Genomic DNA, 17,337 nt, shown 5'->3' with positions numbered 1-17,337 from the left:
TCTAAATTGTAAAGTGCTGCGTAATATGTTGGCGCTATATAAATAAAGATTATTATTATTATTATTATTACCAGTCTCTACAAGAGTGTCAGGTGATCAAAAAAATCGGAAAGGTCTCCAAAGAATAATTTTTGTGCCGTAACTTTCCAATTATCAAGTCATAGCGGCAGTTCAGAGGAATACATGGAGTTACATGCATGCCATATCAGTGCAAATGATATGTGGGGGGGGGGGGGGGAGACATGACACAAAATGCGGCGTTATGCCATTCTTCTGTATGTTCATTTTATTTATTTAAATGGCAGTGCATGAACTTGGCTTTAGGCTAGGAATATACATTCATCGTTTGCAGCACTACAATAATGGAATTATTTTAGCTAATTTGTAATAACAATGACTTCTACTGTTAAATGCACAGCGAAGTATAGTAAAAAAACACCAAGGAACAGCTTGTAAACCATACAGACATTTATTCCAAGAATAAGACAAATATAGGACTTTATGTAAATCTTAGCTATACAAAATAGATTACTAACCTAACAAGGAGCATGTCAAGGATAGTCAGGTTGTTTTGTGTTTTTTTTTTGTAAAATTTTTTAAAAACACTCCTCAGAATGCTTAAATAATAAAACTGAGCCACACTGCAAACGCAACCCACACTACATATGTGGATGTTTGCCCTGGCGGTGATTTTTAAGGCCATTTTCACACGGTAGTATTTTGCCTCAGTATTGTGCAGAAGTTAAAACCAGGAGTGGGTTAGAAATACGGAAGAGGTACAAATTTTCCCATTATACATTTACTCTGTTTATGTCCCACTCATGGTTTTGGCTTCCAAATTTGTCGGTATGAAAGTGGCCTAACTTTTTTTTTTTTTTGCATTTACTGCTCTTTCAAGCTCCAATTGGCTGTATGTAGTGATTTACAGTCATATACCAGTGCATATTATGTAGGTAAATCGTTCATATGTTCACTCTACATCGCTTTATGGATTACTCCCATACTAATATCAAAGTGCATTGTGCACATGCTGCTGTTGAACACCGAACCAACCCCCACACATACAGCAATAAAGGAACAGGAAGGGGCAAAACGGACACAAAGGCCTGAGGGTTCTGCATAACAGTGATTCTTTGTAAGTCCTTGTATCATGCACTGCCCCCACAGGCCCTGCACTTTTGCTGCATAACCGTATCAGCTTTGTCCAAAGAGTTCCTTTAAAAGTTGGGGATCATGACCGCAATCCTTCCTCCATTGCGCACTGCACTGAATAGTCTGAGCAGTCTAAGCAAATATCAAACTGGCTACGGAGCGTCCTGTGCATTACACATATGTACATTAAACCAGGAAACTTCTACATATGGCACTTTTTAGGTTTTATGGTCCGATCGATCTAGTTTAAAACAAACCAGGCTCATTTTATGTGCAAAGTTTAAATAAATATGGTATAGGCTCTCAGATCATAAAGATCTGGGCAACCTTGGCCCACTACCATGAAGAGGGGTAACTGTGAAATTCTAAAGTTGCATACAGCCACAAAAACAGTTATACTGTTTATATTTCTCTCCATTGCCAACTCATACTGTATTAAAGCAAACCCTACTTGTTAAGAGGGTCCCTTGACAAGAAGTTGATCACAAAGTGTCTCCCTGCTGAGCTTCCTAGCGATTAGCTGTAATCTGTGGTGAAACCTGGCAGTGAGTGTTTAATTTCTCTGCAGCACCACTACAGGGGAAATTAAGTATTACACTGTGCCCATTCACATCAATGGGTTGTCTGAGTAATGCAGGACAGGACAGGTCCTCCAGAGCAAGAGACCACTCTGGTCAAGAGATGAGCATCCTGAAACAGGGTAACTCCATACAGGATTGAGAATAATGCTGATATTCAGCATCCCTAATGTGATCTTAAGGCTTCCTTCACACACAGAATTTTTTCATAAACAGCAGGTTATTAAAATTTAACAGCATTTTTTCTGGCATTTTTTATTTGTCATTTTGTACATGCTTTTTTTCAGGCATTTTTTAAATCCTCTAGAAGCCTATATGACAAAAACGTCACCGACCAAAGAGATTTCCTCAAAAACGCCACAAATCAAAACGGATTGACTTTAACGTAACATCTTGCAGGACTAAAAAAAAAACGCAGCAAACCACTCTGGTGAATCCAACCGACTTGACAAATCACTTTTGTTGCAAACTTTTGCCACAATTTTCAGAAAATGGGAAAAAAATATTATATATATATATATATATATAAAAATAAAATTGCAATGTGTGGACTCACGCGGTCACCAAGAAGCTTTACTAATACACCAATACAGCCCCTTGTCTGCAAGCACACAGACAACTAAAAGCAACTATCACAGGTGACCATATGTACATGTATATTAGAGGAAAAAAATAAAATAGAAGGATGGATAAAGGGCATGCTAGCAGAATAGTTTGTAACCTTAGGACATGCTCATCCTGGGCATGCTGGTTCATAAATATAGCGCGGATACTAATAAACTGTAAGTAGCAATGTGTAGCCTGCATTTAGTAGTAGTCACCACGAGTAACCCAGCATCTGTTTTATAAGAAATGGATTAATAGAATATTGAGAATCTTCACATATGGACCTGCATGAACATCAGAAACGTGAGCCATAGAACATTTAGAAGCACTTTTACATTGAGATGTGAACATGGACGGACAAGCTCAGAGCCGACCATTATTAGAGATAGGTCATTGGTCTTATTATGCTGAATCTTACTGGGAATTCAATCTTGGGCCACCTAGACATTGAAAGAAATGAAGCTGCATTATTATTATTATTATTATTCCCTTCCTGGTACAGAGAATTTTGTTGACCAGCCAAGACAATGATACTACATTCTCGATTCATGATTGCAGACAATACCGTTTTAAAAAGAATAAATAAAAAAGCAAAAACTACGCTTTAAAAATGACACAAATACCTGGGAGACACAGGCAATATGTACACTGATACTGTACATACTTATTCTGTACACAAAATACACAGTCTCCTGCTCCATTTTTCAAGTCCTGTAACAGTCCATTAAGCAGGAGGGGGAATTTATTATATACACATAAAAAAAACCTGTAATACACAGTGGAGACCAGCGTTCTTGATGATTTGCCACACAGTCTTTAAATAATGGGGTTTGGGGACATTGTGGCCCGGTCTTGTGTCACTCACTTGGGTGACAGATCATCCAGCAATATGAATGAAGAGCAGGAGTTGGAGCAGGCTGCGGGGGAGTCGCTCACACAACTTTCTTTAGCTGCAGAGTCAGACGAAGATCCGATACTGCTGCTGCTGTCAAGGTCCGAAGAAAGACTGTAAATAAAAAGTATCATTACTGATCGTAACAAAACCTAGTACCGAAAATAATTAGCATTCTCAGTGATGGCATTCGGCTGTAAATCTGTTTCTAAATAAAATGCATCATGCATAACCTCTATTGTCAGCTCCCAAGAGGAGTGGGCCCCATGTTGCTGCTTGTAGGCAATCAGTTCAATATGCCACTGCAATGATCACTTGAAGTCACAGGCCGAAAGCCTGAGGCTGCATTACAGTCAGATGACAAGCTTTTTAATGTACATTAGAGCCTCTAATAATGGCTGTACTTGAAACTACATTTTAAGATTATTTAAAAACCAAGACGATACGGTTTGCTGCAGATTTAGCCTTACCAACTGTAATCGGACAAGTGTGTCATGTCTGGAGATAACATGTTCGTTGTTCCTTGAAACAGTCTCTTTGGTTGGGTCTCCATGTCCATTTCCACTTAAAAAAATAATAATTATATATTGATAAAATGTTTATTTGGTATAAAGAAACTGCATTATATAAAAAAAAATAACACCCACACACACACGTTTTATCATTACTAGCACAGATAGGAAGTATTCTATACAACGATGCACACAGAATGACGGCAGTGTAGGAGTAATATACTACTACTCAGTCTGTTCTTCACAACTGGCAGCCCTGATTACTCCTTGTGTACTTTCTCTAGCATGACTTAGATACACCGATGTACCACGGGATGGAGCACAAGAGCTAAATCTGTCATGCACACGTGTAATAGTCTACATTGTAGATAACATTGAAGGAGAGAATACAGATATTATAATATCCAAAAAAGAGAACGTGAAGCAGCACTCAAATAAAGTGAATTTATTCATCCAACATGGAACCACAACATTTCACCTCCTCTATGAAGGCATTTTCAAGAAAATGCCTTCATAGAGGTGAAACGTTGTGGTTCCATGTTGGATGAATAAATTCACTTTGAGTGCTGCTTCACGTTCTCTTTTTTGGATATCCAACACATAAGGAGAGGTCACTCCTTTATTTTTGAAGCTCTGCACCAGCCTAGTCAGGCATTTGTTCACAGTGCTGCTCCAATCCTCTGCTTTTTTCCAGATATTATAATCTATAGACTAGATACCTTTCCTCTTTATAGGGCCAAGTGCACTTGGGCGTATACAGTTGATGGGACTCTGACTTCTTCTGCTGAAGGCAAGAATAAATAAATAAATGTTTAATAAAATAATTTTTTTAATAAAACCTGAAAAGAAAGTTTACATTTGAATTTCTTTTTAAAAAAAATAAAACTGGGTAATGCCTTTTATCTATTTTTATGAGGAAACTGAAGCGGAGAGGTTAATGCCCTGTAGCAAGAACAAGCCACATCAATAGACAAGCAATAGAGCTCTGCTAGTCACGGTGGATGGGCTCAGTTTCATCTTGGTTCATGACTTTAACTCGGTGTAGGGTGGGGGTCCCTTTACTACATGCATATGCGAAAAACACAAGCACGCCATTACAAATTACTTTACAATTTGTAAAGTGCCTCAGGCAAATGTTACACTGAGCGAGAGATATACTTAACAGAAGCCACATGGACCATAGGAATCTGTAGTCGAGAGGACTCTGAGTTTTATGGGAGAGAGTTCTAGGCACGCTCTGTAACATGTGCAATGGTCATTGTGCAAGGAGGGGGAAGGAGGGGAGCGGTACACATTACCTATAGTCAATGGTGGATCCTGTGTTATCTGCCTCCAGCTTTAGAATATAGGTGTTAAGGTAATTTTACATGGCCCGATCTGGGCCGTGTAAATGAGCGCCGATCAACGAGACAGCTAGTTGATCGGCGCTCGTTTGCTCCTGTCACAAGGAGCTAGTATGGGGACGAGCAGTCCCCGTAATTATATACCCTTTACATATGAAAATACGCACATGTACTCAGTACTAACGAAACACCAAAAGGTATAGTATATAAACTAGGTTATAAAAAAAGTTTTACCAAGCCAACACTGCATGGAGGAATGCAGTCGGAATATGAAATACTTACGTGGTGAAGCGCCTTGTAGGACTGGGGACGGGGCTTGGGGGCAAACCATTGCTGCTCAGACACATTTGTAGTGATGGAGAGAAACATTGCTGTGGGTTGGAAAGATGATAACTGTTTAGTCCTCCGATCTGTACTGGTCATATCAGAGGTTGTAATTTTATACAGTGCCATAGAAGAGGATACATTTTCTGGTAGATTTAAATAAAAAATAGGGATAAGCATGTAGGAGCGATATACTACAACTCAGCCTGTACTTAAAGACTGGAAGCCCTGATAACTCCTTATGATTATATTGCATGGATAGAGTCAAGATGTTCTATGGAAATAAAGAACACAATAATATCTCACCATGCACAAGTCTAGATCCATAGTTAGACATCATGTGATGCTAAGTACAATCCACTTGTCACATGGAATGAGAAAAAAAAACCCACAATCTTAACATTGGAATGTGACAAACCAAATCAATAATAATTCACCATTGTATTATAGGTATTACCTTTCCTATTCCTCTTGTAGGAGATGGCGCTGGTGATACTGGGGCAAAGTCAACACGCTTTGGAGATGGAGGTTTGTCCAATTTGTCGTAATCGTTGTCACTCTAAGGGAACGCAGAGAAAACGCTTTCTTTAGCTAGAACTAAATGAACCATTTATCAACCAATATGGAAGACTACTTTTTATAAAAACGCCGCAAACTCAAAAAGCAAATATTACAAGATCATAGAGGGAGGAGGAGTGGATGGTTTATCAAAATAAAGAGGTAAATGGTGCCACTATTTTATACAAATAATGAGGGTTCCAGTTTGTAGAGTTGTAAATCAACCTTGATCAATGGGTTATACTTGAACTCATGAAGCAAAATATGTAGCACCCAAGAATCAGAATAATAACACATGAAAGATTGATAAACATTCATTACACTTACCAGGTTGAAACTTTCCTCCCAGGATAAGCTCATCTGCATTGCTGTCTGCACTTCACTATTTAAAAAAAAATAAAAAAATAAAATATATATATATATATATATATATATATATATATATATACATACACACACACACACACGATGACCATATTTTACCTATTAGGGATTTAGATGTAACTATATATTAATAAAGTAGTGAGAGATCATCTTTAATGCCAAATAATTCCAGTGAAACTCATGTCCCAAAACATTTTAAGTTATGGCCTTTTTTTCCACATATGCAAATGAGACTATACTAGCCAAAGGGGCGGTAACGCTTCTCTCCCTGTGGGGTATTATTTGTGTGTCTAGGACTGTTACCACCCCTTTGGCTAGTATAGCCTCAGTTGCATATTTAGAAAAAAGCTGAAACTTAAAAGAAATGTTTTGGGACACAATTGTCACTGGAATGATCAGTGTGACAGAGCCAATTAGATTAGTTAGGAGATTGGCCATTACTAAACTAGTGACATCCTCTTTAATTAACAAATAGTATAAATATATATTACATTTATTTGATCACACTGTTACCCCAACTTACCGTTCACGAGCGGTTTCTCGATTCATCAAGTCGACTCCCTCCTCCTTTATAAAACAAAAAAAAAAATAACGCAAGTGAGTTGGCACTAAATGACTTGGCAGCAAACATAGGTTGTCAAATGCAATAACCCTGACTTAGGCCGGGGTCCCATGGGACAGATACGCTGCGTACCAACCACACAGCGTATCCGACCCGGAACCCGCAGGACTTTCCGCCCTAGAAATTCTTCTGCGTAATTAAGCTCAGGCCATATGACGCTGCAGCCCGTTATTGGCTGTAGTGGTCACATGGGATACAACGTCATCCTAGGAAGGAGTCCGGACTGCATGAAGGAGGGCATTCTGGGTAAGTGTTTGTTTTTTCCCGGCGTTGCGATTTTTGCGCCGTAAATGCTGCGAACATGGGGGCAACACATGGCTTTCTGTTGCGGGTTTTGCACCCCCATTGAATTCAAAACCAGCAGCAGAAAATCAACAAAGAGGCAGAATAAATTGAAATGCAGGTCAATTTATTAAAGTTTGCGCTGCAGGTTTTTTTCCCCGCAGAGTGGGCATGAGATTTACTAAATCTCACCAACTTTGCTGCTACTGTAAATGCTGCAGAAATTCCACATGAAGAGGTTTCTGCAACAAATGGGGCTTATCGTAATGTATGCACCTGCGACAGAAACAAACCAATTTAGATGAATGGAACAGATTTTCATCTACAGAAAATTCTGCAACAAAATCTGCTGCATGTGACTGCATCCTAAGGCCCTGTTCACATGGAGTTTTTTTTGCAGGCAGAAAACTCTGCCTCAAAGTTCCTTCAGAAATTTAGAGGCAGATTTTAATCTGACTGGTCTTTTTTCTGCTGCAACCAATGAGATCCGCAGGCAAAAAACGCAGCAAAAAAGGTTCTCTGCCTCCCATTGATGTCAATGGAATGTCAGAGATGGAAACGCTCGAAAAAGGGCCTGATGCTTCTTTCCCCGAGCAGTTTTTTTTCCAATAGCAGAAGATTTTGGCCGTTTCTTGGCACGGTTTCTGAATTTAAAAAAACAAAACACAAAACAAAAACACCTGTGAGAACAGGGCCTAAGAGGGTATTCCAAGACTTACACATTGATGGCCTATCCATAGGATAAATACCAAGCAGAAGCTGCAGCTACTTTATTTTTTTAACATTTTAAATGCCTACATTTTGTAAATAGATATAAATATTTTTATAAACAGATTGGGGCATTATCATCAGTTTTCTGGCGTAAATACATTGAAAAATATGGTTTTCAGGCCAAAATGCCACACAAGAAAAATGTTGGAAAACCCCTGCACCGTATTCAACAGGTTGTGTGCCCAGTTGACAACTATAGCACACTATGCACTGGGGGGAGACAACGCACATAGCTCTGATGTTGCACCAATATTAATAAAACCCACCCATTGCATTATTTATACTCTATTACGGATCCGGAGTTAAAGCCTGTGTTATATTCCAGAGCTGCACTCACAGTTCAGGTTGTCAGTGGAAACAGAGGACAAAATTGGCATCAGACTCATCCCTAAAAGCTTAGCTGAGCACCCAAAATGCAGCGGGACAGTTTTTAGCCTTACATCAGGGTACTATACAGGCCCTGGTGTAAAAAGACAAGACCTTCGAGAACGCATATCACTAAGATGACCTCTGTATAGACACGGTTAGCTTTGAGATTTCAGGTCTGAAGATTTGTAAATGCAGTTCTGGACAAGAACACATGCTGTAACTCAGAATCTGTACCACTTACAAATTATTTTTTTTTTTTGGGTAGAGGGACATATGGCTAAGGCTTCATTCACATCTGTGTGAGGGTTCTGTTCTGACGTTCCGTCGGAGCTTCTCGTCAGAACAGAACCCTGACAAACAAACCGAAACCATAGGTATTGGTAGTCGACTACGGTATTCATTCTGTCAAAATGACGGAACCCTTGCACAACTGAGACAAAAACTATTTGCACCGGATCTTTCACCATTGAAATCAATGGTGATGCAAACGGAAGCCTATGGTTTCTGTTTGTTTCAGTCAGGGTTCCGTTCTGACGGGAAGCTCTGAAGGAAAGTCAGACCAGAACCCCGATGCAGATGGGATCGAAGCCTTAAAGGGGTTCTCTGTTGTCATTTAAAAGAAAAAGATATTGGCCGCTGCTCCAGTCCACCCCGCCGCTGTTTGACATGGCTATTGCAATGGCATGCCCATATACCCACATGACCCTTGCACCAATACTGGCCTCCGCAATCCTGTGCCACATATCCAATAAGACCAGTGATTGGCTGGAGTGATTATGTGGGTATATAAGCACATCATTGCTGCAGCCGTGTCAATAAACAGCATCAGGGAGGACTAGAGCAATGGCGCTGGAATGCCAGTGATCCGTGAGGAGGAGAGTAATTTTTTTTTTAAATGCATCCTTCCTACAGTACCTTTGCTACATTTTTTGGAATAACTCAGAAATCCACTTTAAAGTAAAAGGTCCAGTCAAAATGACCCCACCCCCAACATCACTTCCTGAACTATTGGTTGACGCTGCACTACACCGAGTTCATGCTCTGCCGCCCCTGCACATCTCTTGGTCAGGATTTTTGGTCCAAATGCAGGAGGAAGCAGCAGCTAACACACCATACAAAGTCAGTATACCCAATGAATAGATTAAGGGACATTTATAGAAACTAGCCAAAGGGAAAAAGTAAAGAAGATTCCAGCTCTTATTTCTAAGATGCCTTTTGGAAAAAGAAAGCAGCATCTGGATTGGGAACTACTTCACCTTTACATTGTATTAGCGGACAAGGGCCCACTAGGGACATACGTTCACCGTGACAAGAAAAAATATTTCCTTGCACTTAATACAAATGGTCATATGAATGACGGATCACTTCTTTGTAGGTTTAACCAGAAGGTAAAATACAACAAAACTCTAAGGGTATGTGCACACGATAACTGCAATTACGTCTGATATTACGGAGCGGATTTCAGGAGAAAACAGCTCCTGAATTTCAGACGTAATTGCATGTACATGTGTTTTGCGGGGCGTATTTTACGGATGTAATTTGGAGCTGTTCTTCATTGGAGTCAATGAAAAACGGCTCCAAATACGTCCCAAGAAGTGTCCTGCACCTCTTTTGACGAGGCTGTAATTTTACGTGCCTTCTTTTGACAGCGACGCGTAAAATAACAGGTCGTCGGCACAGTACATCGGCAAACCCATTGAAAGTAATGGGCAGATGTTTGCCGACGTATTGGAGACGTTTTTTCCAGACGTAATACGCCTCCATTACGTCTAAAAATAGGTCGTGTGAACCCAGCCTAAGGGTGCAGGGAGGGAAATAAAATAAAAAAACTTCCTAAAAATAAATAAATATCAATTTGCTTTTTTTTCAAGTTACCCTTTTTAGCTGATGAAGTCTGCTGCTTGGACTGCGGACAGGAGAGGATGATGGCACCTGTGTGTGGAGAATTATCAGTACTGTAGGCATTAATGCAAAAAAAAAAAAAAAAAAAAACTACTACAAACAACTTTAACAATTAATTTCACTTTAGATACAGCCGTTTTGCATTCTCTATACAGAACAGCGGTATCGAACGCTAAATCCTGTTCCCTGGGACTGATGGATTCAGTGAATAGCGAACGATACAGCTGTTCTGTATAGAGAATACAGAACAGCTGTATCTAAAAAAGTAAAATGATACATAGTCTTTAAAAGTGCTTAAAGAGGCTCTGTCACCAGATTTTGCAACCCCTATCTGCTATTGCAGCAGATCGGCGCTGCAATGTAGATTACAGTAACGTTTTTATTTTTAAAAAACGCGCATTTTTGGCCAAGTTATGACCATTTTTGTATTTATGCAAATGAGGCTTGCAAAAGTCCAAGTGGGCGTGTATTATGTGCGTACATCGGGGCATTTTTAACTACTTTAACTAGCTGGGCGTTCTGACGAGAAGTATCATCCACTTCTCTTCAGAACGCCCAGCTTCTGGCAGTGCAGACACACAGCGTGTTCTCGAGAGATCACGCTGTGACGTCACTCACTTCCTGCCCCAGGTCCTGCATCGTGTCGGACAAGCGAGGACACATCGGCACCAGAGGCTACAGTTGATTCTGCAGCAGCATCGGCGTTAGCAGGTAAGTCGATGTAGCTACTTACCTGCAAACGCTGATGCTGCTGCAGAATCAACTGTAGCCTCTGGTGCCGATGTGTCCTCGCTCGTCCGACACGATGCAGGACCTGGGGCAGGAAGTGAGTGACGTCACAGCGTGATCTCTCGAGAACACGCTGTGTGTCTGCACTGCCAGAAGCTGGGTGTTCTGAAGAGAAGTGGATGATACTTCTCGTCAGAACGCCCAGCTAGTAAAAGTAGTAAAAACGCCCCGATGTACGCACATAATACACGCCCAGTTGGACTTTTGCAAGCCTCATTTGCATAAATACAAAAATGGTCATAACTTGGCCAAAAATGCTCGTTTTTTAAAAATAAAAACGTTACTCTTATCTACATTGCAGCGCCGATCTGCTGCAATAGCAGATAGGTGCTGCAAAATCTGGTGACAGAGCCTCTTTAATGACCGCTGTGAAAAGGCGCATGGGTTGTCATTAAGAGGTTAAAAGGTGGAGCTTCACTTCAAAAAGAAAAAACATAAAATTTAGTAAACGTTAGGTTACAGGCCGTCTTACCATGGTCTGACGGTTCACTACAGTAGTGCTGTTTCTGCGTGCACGGGCTACGTAGGGTTGAAACACTTGCGAGTGATCACTGGAGAATACAAAACAAAAGGCACATATGAACATTTACATGACCAAGTGAAAGTACAAACGTAAAGACAAATTATAGTAAACGCAGACACAGCTTAGGCTTCGTTCACAACTGCATCACGGCTCGGTCGTGACTGAGCTTACCATCAGAATGGAGCCCTGAATGACACAAACCATAGGTTTCCGTTTCCATCACCATTGATTTCAACGGTGACGGATCCGGTGCCAATGGCTTCCGTTTGTTTTGACGGAATCAATAGCTTAGTCGACTACGCTATCGATTCCGTCGAAATGACGGAACCCTCGCACAACGGAAACCATCGGCACCGGATCCATCCCCATTGAATTCATTGGTGATGGAAACGGAAACCTACGGTTTGCGTTTGTGTCAGTGAGGGTTCCATTCCGACCCTGGCGCAGATGTGAACGAAGCTTTAGTTGCAGATATGAGTGGTCCATTCTCTAGTAAAACTGCTCCTTCATCCAGCAAAGCCTGGGCTACTACGTAGGATCGCGCTGGATCAAGGTCCTAATAAACTACAACCATCTGAAATGGACCTAAAGCAACTTTTTCTAAGATCTGTCACGCTCCTGATCTGGTCCATGGTCAGGTCATCACTTCTGGCAATGCTGCAATAAGTATAAACCAGAAAACTGCATAGGAAACAGTCCTACTACACTACCTGCTGCTCCTCTGCGGTGTAAATAGTGACCACAAAGGATCTCTGAAATGGCAACTAGGTTTATTCTTTGGTATACAAGTAAAAAAAATTGCAAAGTCTAGCCAAAATGTGGTGTGAACAGAGCCCACGACAAACTATTATCAGACACGGCCGCAGAGGGGACTATTTTTCAAGGGATTTCTCCGCATACATGGCAGCACATTACACATCACTCCGCTCTCAACTTTTTCTGGGAAAACTGTTCAGATTTTAGTACAAAGAACTGGAATCTGCATCGTCCCTTATGCGAGGCGGTCATATTTATTGGTTGAAATACTAGAACAACAACAACATGGCTTCTGTGTCACTTATAAGTTTATCTCATACAATTTGGACAGAATAAACAGATTTCTATTCATTTCATGAATTTAAAAAAAAACATCGCTGGAAATCAGTCACATTGCACTATCCCCACATCCCCAGAGCACAGACCTTCCACCTCTTGTGTCCTCAACAGTCCCACACACACCTGCAGAGCGCCCCCTATTGGTACCTGCAGCCGCCCCCCCAGACTACGTCCAACCCGCGCCCCCGTTCTCCTCACCTGAGCCCGTTAATATGGGGGGCGCTATTGGATCTTCTCAGACTTCCATCCCCCGGGATCTCCACCACATCCAGATCCATTTTCTCTTGAGCCATGATGTCAGCGCTGCTCCACAGATCTCCCGGGGGGATGTGCAGATCCCTCAATGGCTCATTCCCGCTTTAGGCCTCAGTGAAACCGGGGCTCCCCTGGTCCGAGCTCAGTGCTCCATGCTCATAGCGAAGGAGACAAGTTGTCCACCGCTTCCCTGTTCCCCCCACCCCCAGCTCCTGGCGCGTGTGAGGCCGAGGCCCCGAGACACCTCAGGCCCAGCACAATCAACAGAGCCCCGGCGAGAAGCAGCTGCTTCCCGCGCATGCGCAATCCTGCCCGACTCTAGACTGGCGGAAACTGTATGAGGCTTCAGTAGAGAACCGCGCACCTCCCACCTCATAATACCGCGTTATCCACCACCTCATAATACCGCGTTATCCACCACCTCATATAACACCGCTCTATCCCACCACCACCTCACATAACACCGCGTTATCCACCACCTCATAACACCGCGTTATCCACCACCTCATAATACCGCGTTATCCACCACCTCACATAACACCGCGTTATCCACCACCTCATAACACCGCGTTATCCACCACCTCATAATACCGCGTTATCCACCACCTCATATAACACCGCGTTATCCACCGCCTCACATAATACCGCGTTATCCACCACCTCACATAACACCGCGTTATCCCATCACCTCATAACACCGCGTTATCCCACCGCCTCATATAACACCGCGTTATCCACCACCTCATATAACACCGCGTTATCCCACCGCCTCATATAACACCGCGTTATCCCACCGCCTCATATAACACCGCGCTATGCCACCGCCTCATATAACACCGCGTTATCCCATCGCCTCATATAACACCGCGTTATCCCATCGCCTCATATAACACCGCGTTATCCCACCGCCTCATATAACACCGCGTTATCCCACCGCCTCATATAACACCGCGTTATCCCACCGCCTCATATAACACCGCGTTATCCCATCGCCTCATATAACACCGCGTTATCCCATCGCCTCATATAACACCGCGTTATCCACCACCTCATATAACACCGCGTTGTCCACCTCCTCATATAACACCGCGTTATCCACCTCCTCATATAACACCGCGTTATCCACCTCCTCATATAACACCGCATTATCCCATCACCTCATATAACACCGCGTTATCCCATCACCTCATATAACACCGCGTTATCCCATCACCTCATATAACACCGCGTTATCCCATCACCTCATATAACACCGCGTTATCCCACCGCCTCATATAACACCGCGTTATCCCACCGCCTCATATAACACCGCGTTATCCCACCGCCACATATAACACCGCGTTATCCCATCACCTCATATAACACCGCGTTATCCCATCACCTCATATAACACCGCGTTATCCCACCGCCTCATATAACACCGCGTTATCCCATCGCCTCATATAACACCGCGTTATCCACCTCCTCATATAACACCGCGTTATCCCATCACCTCATATAACACCGCGTTATCCCATCACCTCATATAACACCGCGTTATCCCATCACCTCATATAACACCGCGTTATCCACCACCTCATATAACACCGCGTTATCCACCTCCTCATATAACACCGCGTTATCCCATCACCTCATATAACACCGCGTTATCCACCACCTCATATAACACCGCGTTATCCCATCGCCTCATATAACACCGCGTTATCCCATCGCCTCATATAACACCGCGTTATCCCACCACCTCATATAACACCGCGTTATCCACCACCTCATATAACACCGCGTTATCCCATCACCTCATATAACACCGCGTTATCCACCACCTCATATAACACCGCGTTATCCACCACCTCATATAACACCGCGTTATCCACCACCTCATATAACACCGCGTTATCCACCACCTCATATAACACCGCGTTATCCACCACCTCATATAACACCGCGTTATCCCATCACCTCATATAACACTACGTTATCCATCACCTCATATAACACTACGTTATCCACCACCTCATATAACACCGCGTTATCCACCACCTCATATAACACCGCGTTATCCACCACCTCATATAACACCGCGTTATCCCATCACCTCATAACCGTATACAACATACAACTACTTATACAAAACAGCACGACACAATGGTGTTATAGTCAGGGAGCAGGCTTGCGGTGAACTAGAAGTTTCAGCAGGTTTTTCTAAGGAAATAGTTTTTTGTATTACTAGAATGGCGGAAGTGCCACCGGTTGCCAGAACATGAAGTGTGGTGGATTACCACAGGAAAATAGCCAGGTATAGAAACCGTGCTTGTGCCAGGATCACACACACGGTTGTTTTTTTAAAACTTATTGAATAAAGTTTGTTGCAGGTTTTTTTTTACCCAAACACAGAAATGGACACAATAGAAAGGAGATGTATTAGGGTATGTTCACACGCACTGTTTTCAGACGTAATTCGGGAGTTTTACGCCTCGAATTACACCTGAAAAAACGGCTCCATTACGCCTACAAACATCTGCCCATTGCTTGCAATGGGTTTTACGATGTTCTGTTCCCACGAGGTGTGATTTTACGCGTTGGTGTAAAAAGACGCCCGCGTCAAAGAAGTGCATGTCACTTCTTGGGACGTTTTTGGAGCCGTTTTTCATTGGCTCCATTGAAAAACAGCTCCAATAACGTCCGTAAAATGCGCTGTGAAAAACGAGAGTTGTTAAAAAACGTCTGAAAATCAGGAGCTGTTTTCAGGCGAAAACAGCTCGGTAATTTCAGGCGTATTTTGCTACTGCGTGTGAACATACCCTCAGTCTTTTCTTCATACCTTTCCTTCCTTTTGGATCCACTTCTGTCTTCCACTCTAAAAACTGATAAAAATAGCGTGTGTGTGATTCTGGAGTAAGCGTATATTCACACAGTGCAGTTTTGATGCAGTTTTGGAAGCCACAACCAGGAGTGGATTGTAAAGTATATATTCTACTTCTCTTTTTTAAATCCACTCCTGGTTGGGACTTCAAAAACTTCACCAAAACTGTGTGAATATACCCTAAGGCCCAGTTCACACGGAGGTTTTTAATGAAGAAACCGCACCAAAAAACGGCAGAAGAAAACGCTTGGTGAAAAAAAAGCAACATGCTTTTTCTCCCTGCGGTTCCATCTCTGACCTCCCGTTTTACGCAGCTTTTTTTGCCCGCGGCACTCAATGGCCACAGCCAAAAAACGTGGCAAAGAAAGTGCAGGCAGATTAAAATCTTTTTGAGGCAGATTTTTCTGCCTGCAAGAAACTGTGAACATACCCTTACATGTAGATGTTTTTGGCCCGTGGTAAAAAAAACGCATGCTGTGTTATCATGAATTGCCGTGGTTTGTGTCCGTGCAGTTTTTATAGGGAACTCTGCACATGTAAGTGCACCCTAAGGCCGGGTTCCCACGAGTCAGATATGCTGCGTAAAAATCACACAGCGTATCCAACCTCGAACCCGCAGTACATTCCGTCCGAAAAAAACGCACCACGTTGTGGCACGGTTTTTTCGGTCAGAATTTCTGCTGTGGAAAGCAGTGTAAGGGGAAAAAATGTTCATACTTACCCACTTCCTCTTTACTGCGCGTAGTCCAGCCTCCGAAGATGACGTTGCAGGCCATGTGACGCTGCAGCCTGTGATTGGCTGCAGCTGTCATATGGGATGAAATGTCCCAGGGGGCCGGACTGCAGGAAGAAGGAGAGAGTTCTGGGTAAGGCCTGATTCACACAATCGTATTCTATGTCCGTGTAACGGGCGTGACACGGACTCATGTAGTTCAATGGGGCTGTTCACACGGCCGTTGTTTCAAGAGACCGTCTGAAGGGTCTGTTGAAAAATAGAACCTGTCCTTTTCTCTTCCGTTTTCTCGGATTCCCTTCATAGGCTCAATTCTATGGGGATCCGTGAAAACGGAACCTGGACTGGAGCACCTTGGACGTGAAAAACGTGACGTTTTTCACGTCCGAGTTTCCCGACGCTCATGTGAATCTAGTCTTAAGTATGAATTTTTTTTCCTGAGTTGCGATTTTTGCAGCAGAATCGGTGCGATTCTGGCGCAAAAGTCGCAACACTGGGCTGTCGCGGGTTTTGCAACAGAAAAGCAATTAAATCAAAGCATAAATTGAGATGCTGCGGATTTAAATTCCGCAGGTCAATTTATTAACGGTTACGCTGTGTTTTTTTCCAAATCTCATCCATTGTGGAAATTCTGCATCGTTTACGCTATGTGGGAACCCGGCCTAAAGGTGGTTTCACACATAGCTTTTTTGAGGGAAAACGCCATGTTTTTGTGGCGGTTTACCTGTGTTTTTTTTTTTTTATACCAAAAATGAGATGGGCAATCGTTATCTGAAAGTCTCCA

General features: G+C 42.5%; 1 protein-coding gene and 2 non-coding genes across 4 annotated transcripts; all 3 read right to left on the bottom strand.

The window, feature by feature from the left end:
* Nucleotides 1-450: 450 nt before the first annotated feature.
* Nucleotides 451-13,265, bottom strand: LOC142659624 (PABIR family member 2-like). 2 transcript variants are annotated; one of them, XM_075835941.1, is made up of 11 exons: nucleotides 12,901-13,265; nucleotides 11,557-11,635; nucleotides 10,269-10,325; nucleotides 6,873-6,916; nucleotides 6,293-6,347; nucleotides 5,865-5,966; nucleotides 5,366-5,454; nucleotides 4,460-4,524; nucleotides 3,699-3,792; nucleotides 3,202-3,342; nucleotides 451-2,776 (listed from the first exon to the last, which is right to left on the bottom strand). In XM_075835941.1, the coding sequence occupies exons 1-11, from the start codon at nucleotides 12,993-12,995 to the stop codon at nucleotides 2,716-2,718; spliced, it is 882 nt and encodes a 293-aa protein (XP_075692056.1). In that variant the 5' UTR covers nucleotides 12,996-13,265; the 3' UTR covers nucleotides 451-2,715. The 2 variants fall into 2 exon arrangements, with proteins under 2 accessions (XP_075692056.1, XP_075692057.1); XM_075835942.1 differs by having other exon boundaries at nucleotides 4,460-4,521.
* Nucleotides 3,945-4,085, bottom strand: LOC142660117 (small nucleolar RNA U109). Its single transcript, XR_012850432.1, has one exon. It is a non-coding gene; the product is annotated as a small nucleolar RNA U109 (small nucleolar RNA).
* On the bottom strand, nucleotides 5,584-5,720 carry LOC142660115 (small nucleolar RNA U109). The gene has a single exon (XR_012850430.1). It is a non-coding gene; the product is annotated as a small nucleolar RNA U109 (small nucleolar RNA).
* Nucleotides 13,266-17,337: the final 4,072 nt, after the last annotated feature.

This window comes from Rhinoderma darwinii, chromosome 8, assembly GCF_050947455.1.
Source record: "Rhinoderma darwinii isolate aRhiDar2 chromosome 8, aRhiDar2.hap1, whole genome shotgun sequence".
Classification (NCBI taxonomy): Eukaryota; Metazoa; Chordata; class Amphibia; order Anura; family Rhinodermatidae; genus Rhinoderma; species Rhinoderma darwinii.
The sequence above is the reverse complement of the archived record's forward strand: the minus strand, read 5'-3'. Positions and strand labels throughout refer to the sequence as shown.

Coding starts and splice junctions, on each gene's coding strand:
- LOC142659624 (XM_075835941.1), bottom strand. CDS start 12,995: ATGGCTCAAGAGAAAATGGATCTGGATGTGGTGGAGATCCCGGGGGAT. Junction 4,525..5,365: donor CCTACAAGGCGCTTCACCAC/GTAAGTATTTCA, acceptor TCTTGCCTTCAG/CAGAAGAAGTCAGAGTCCCA. Junction 3,343..3,698: donor CACTTGTCCGATTACAGTTG/GTAAGGCTAAAT, acceptor TTTTATTTACAG/TCTTTCTTCGGACCTTGACA.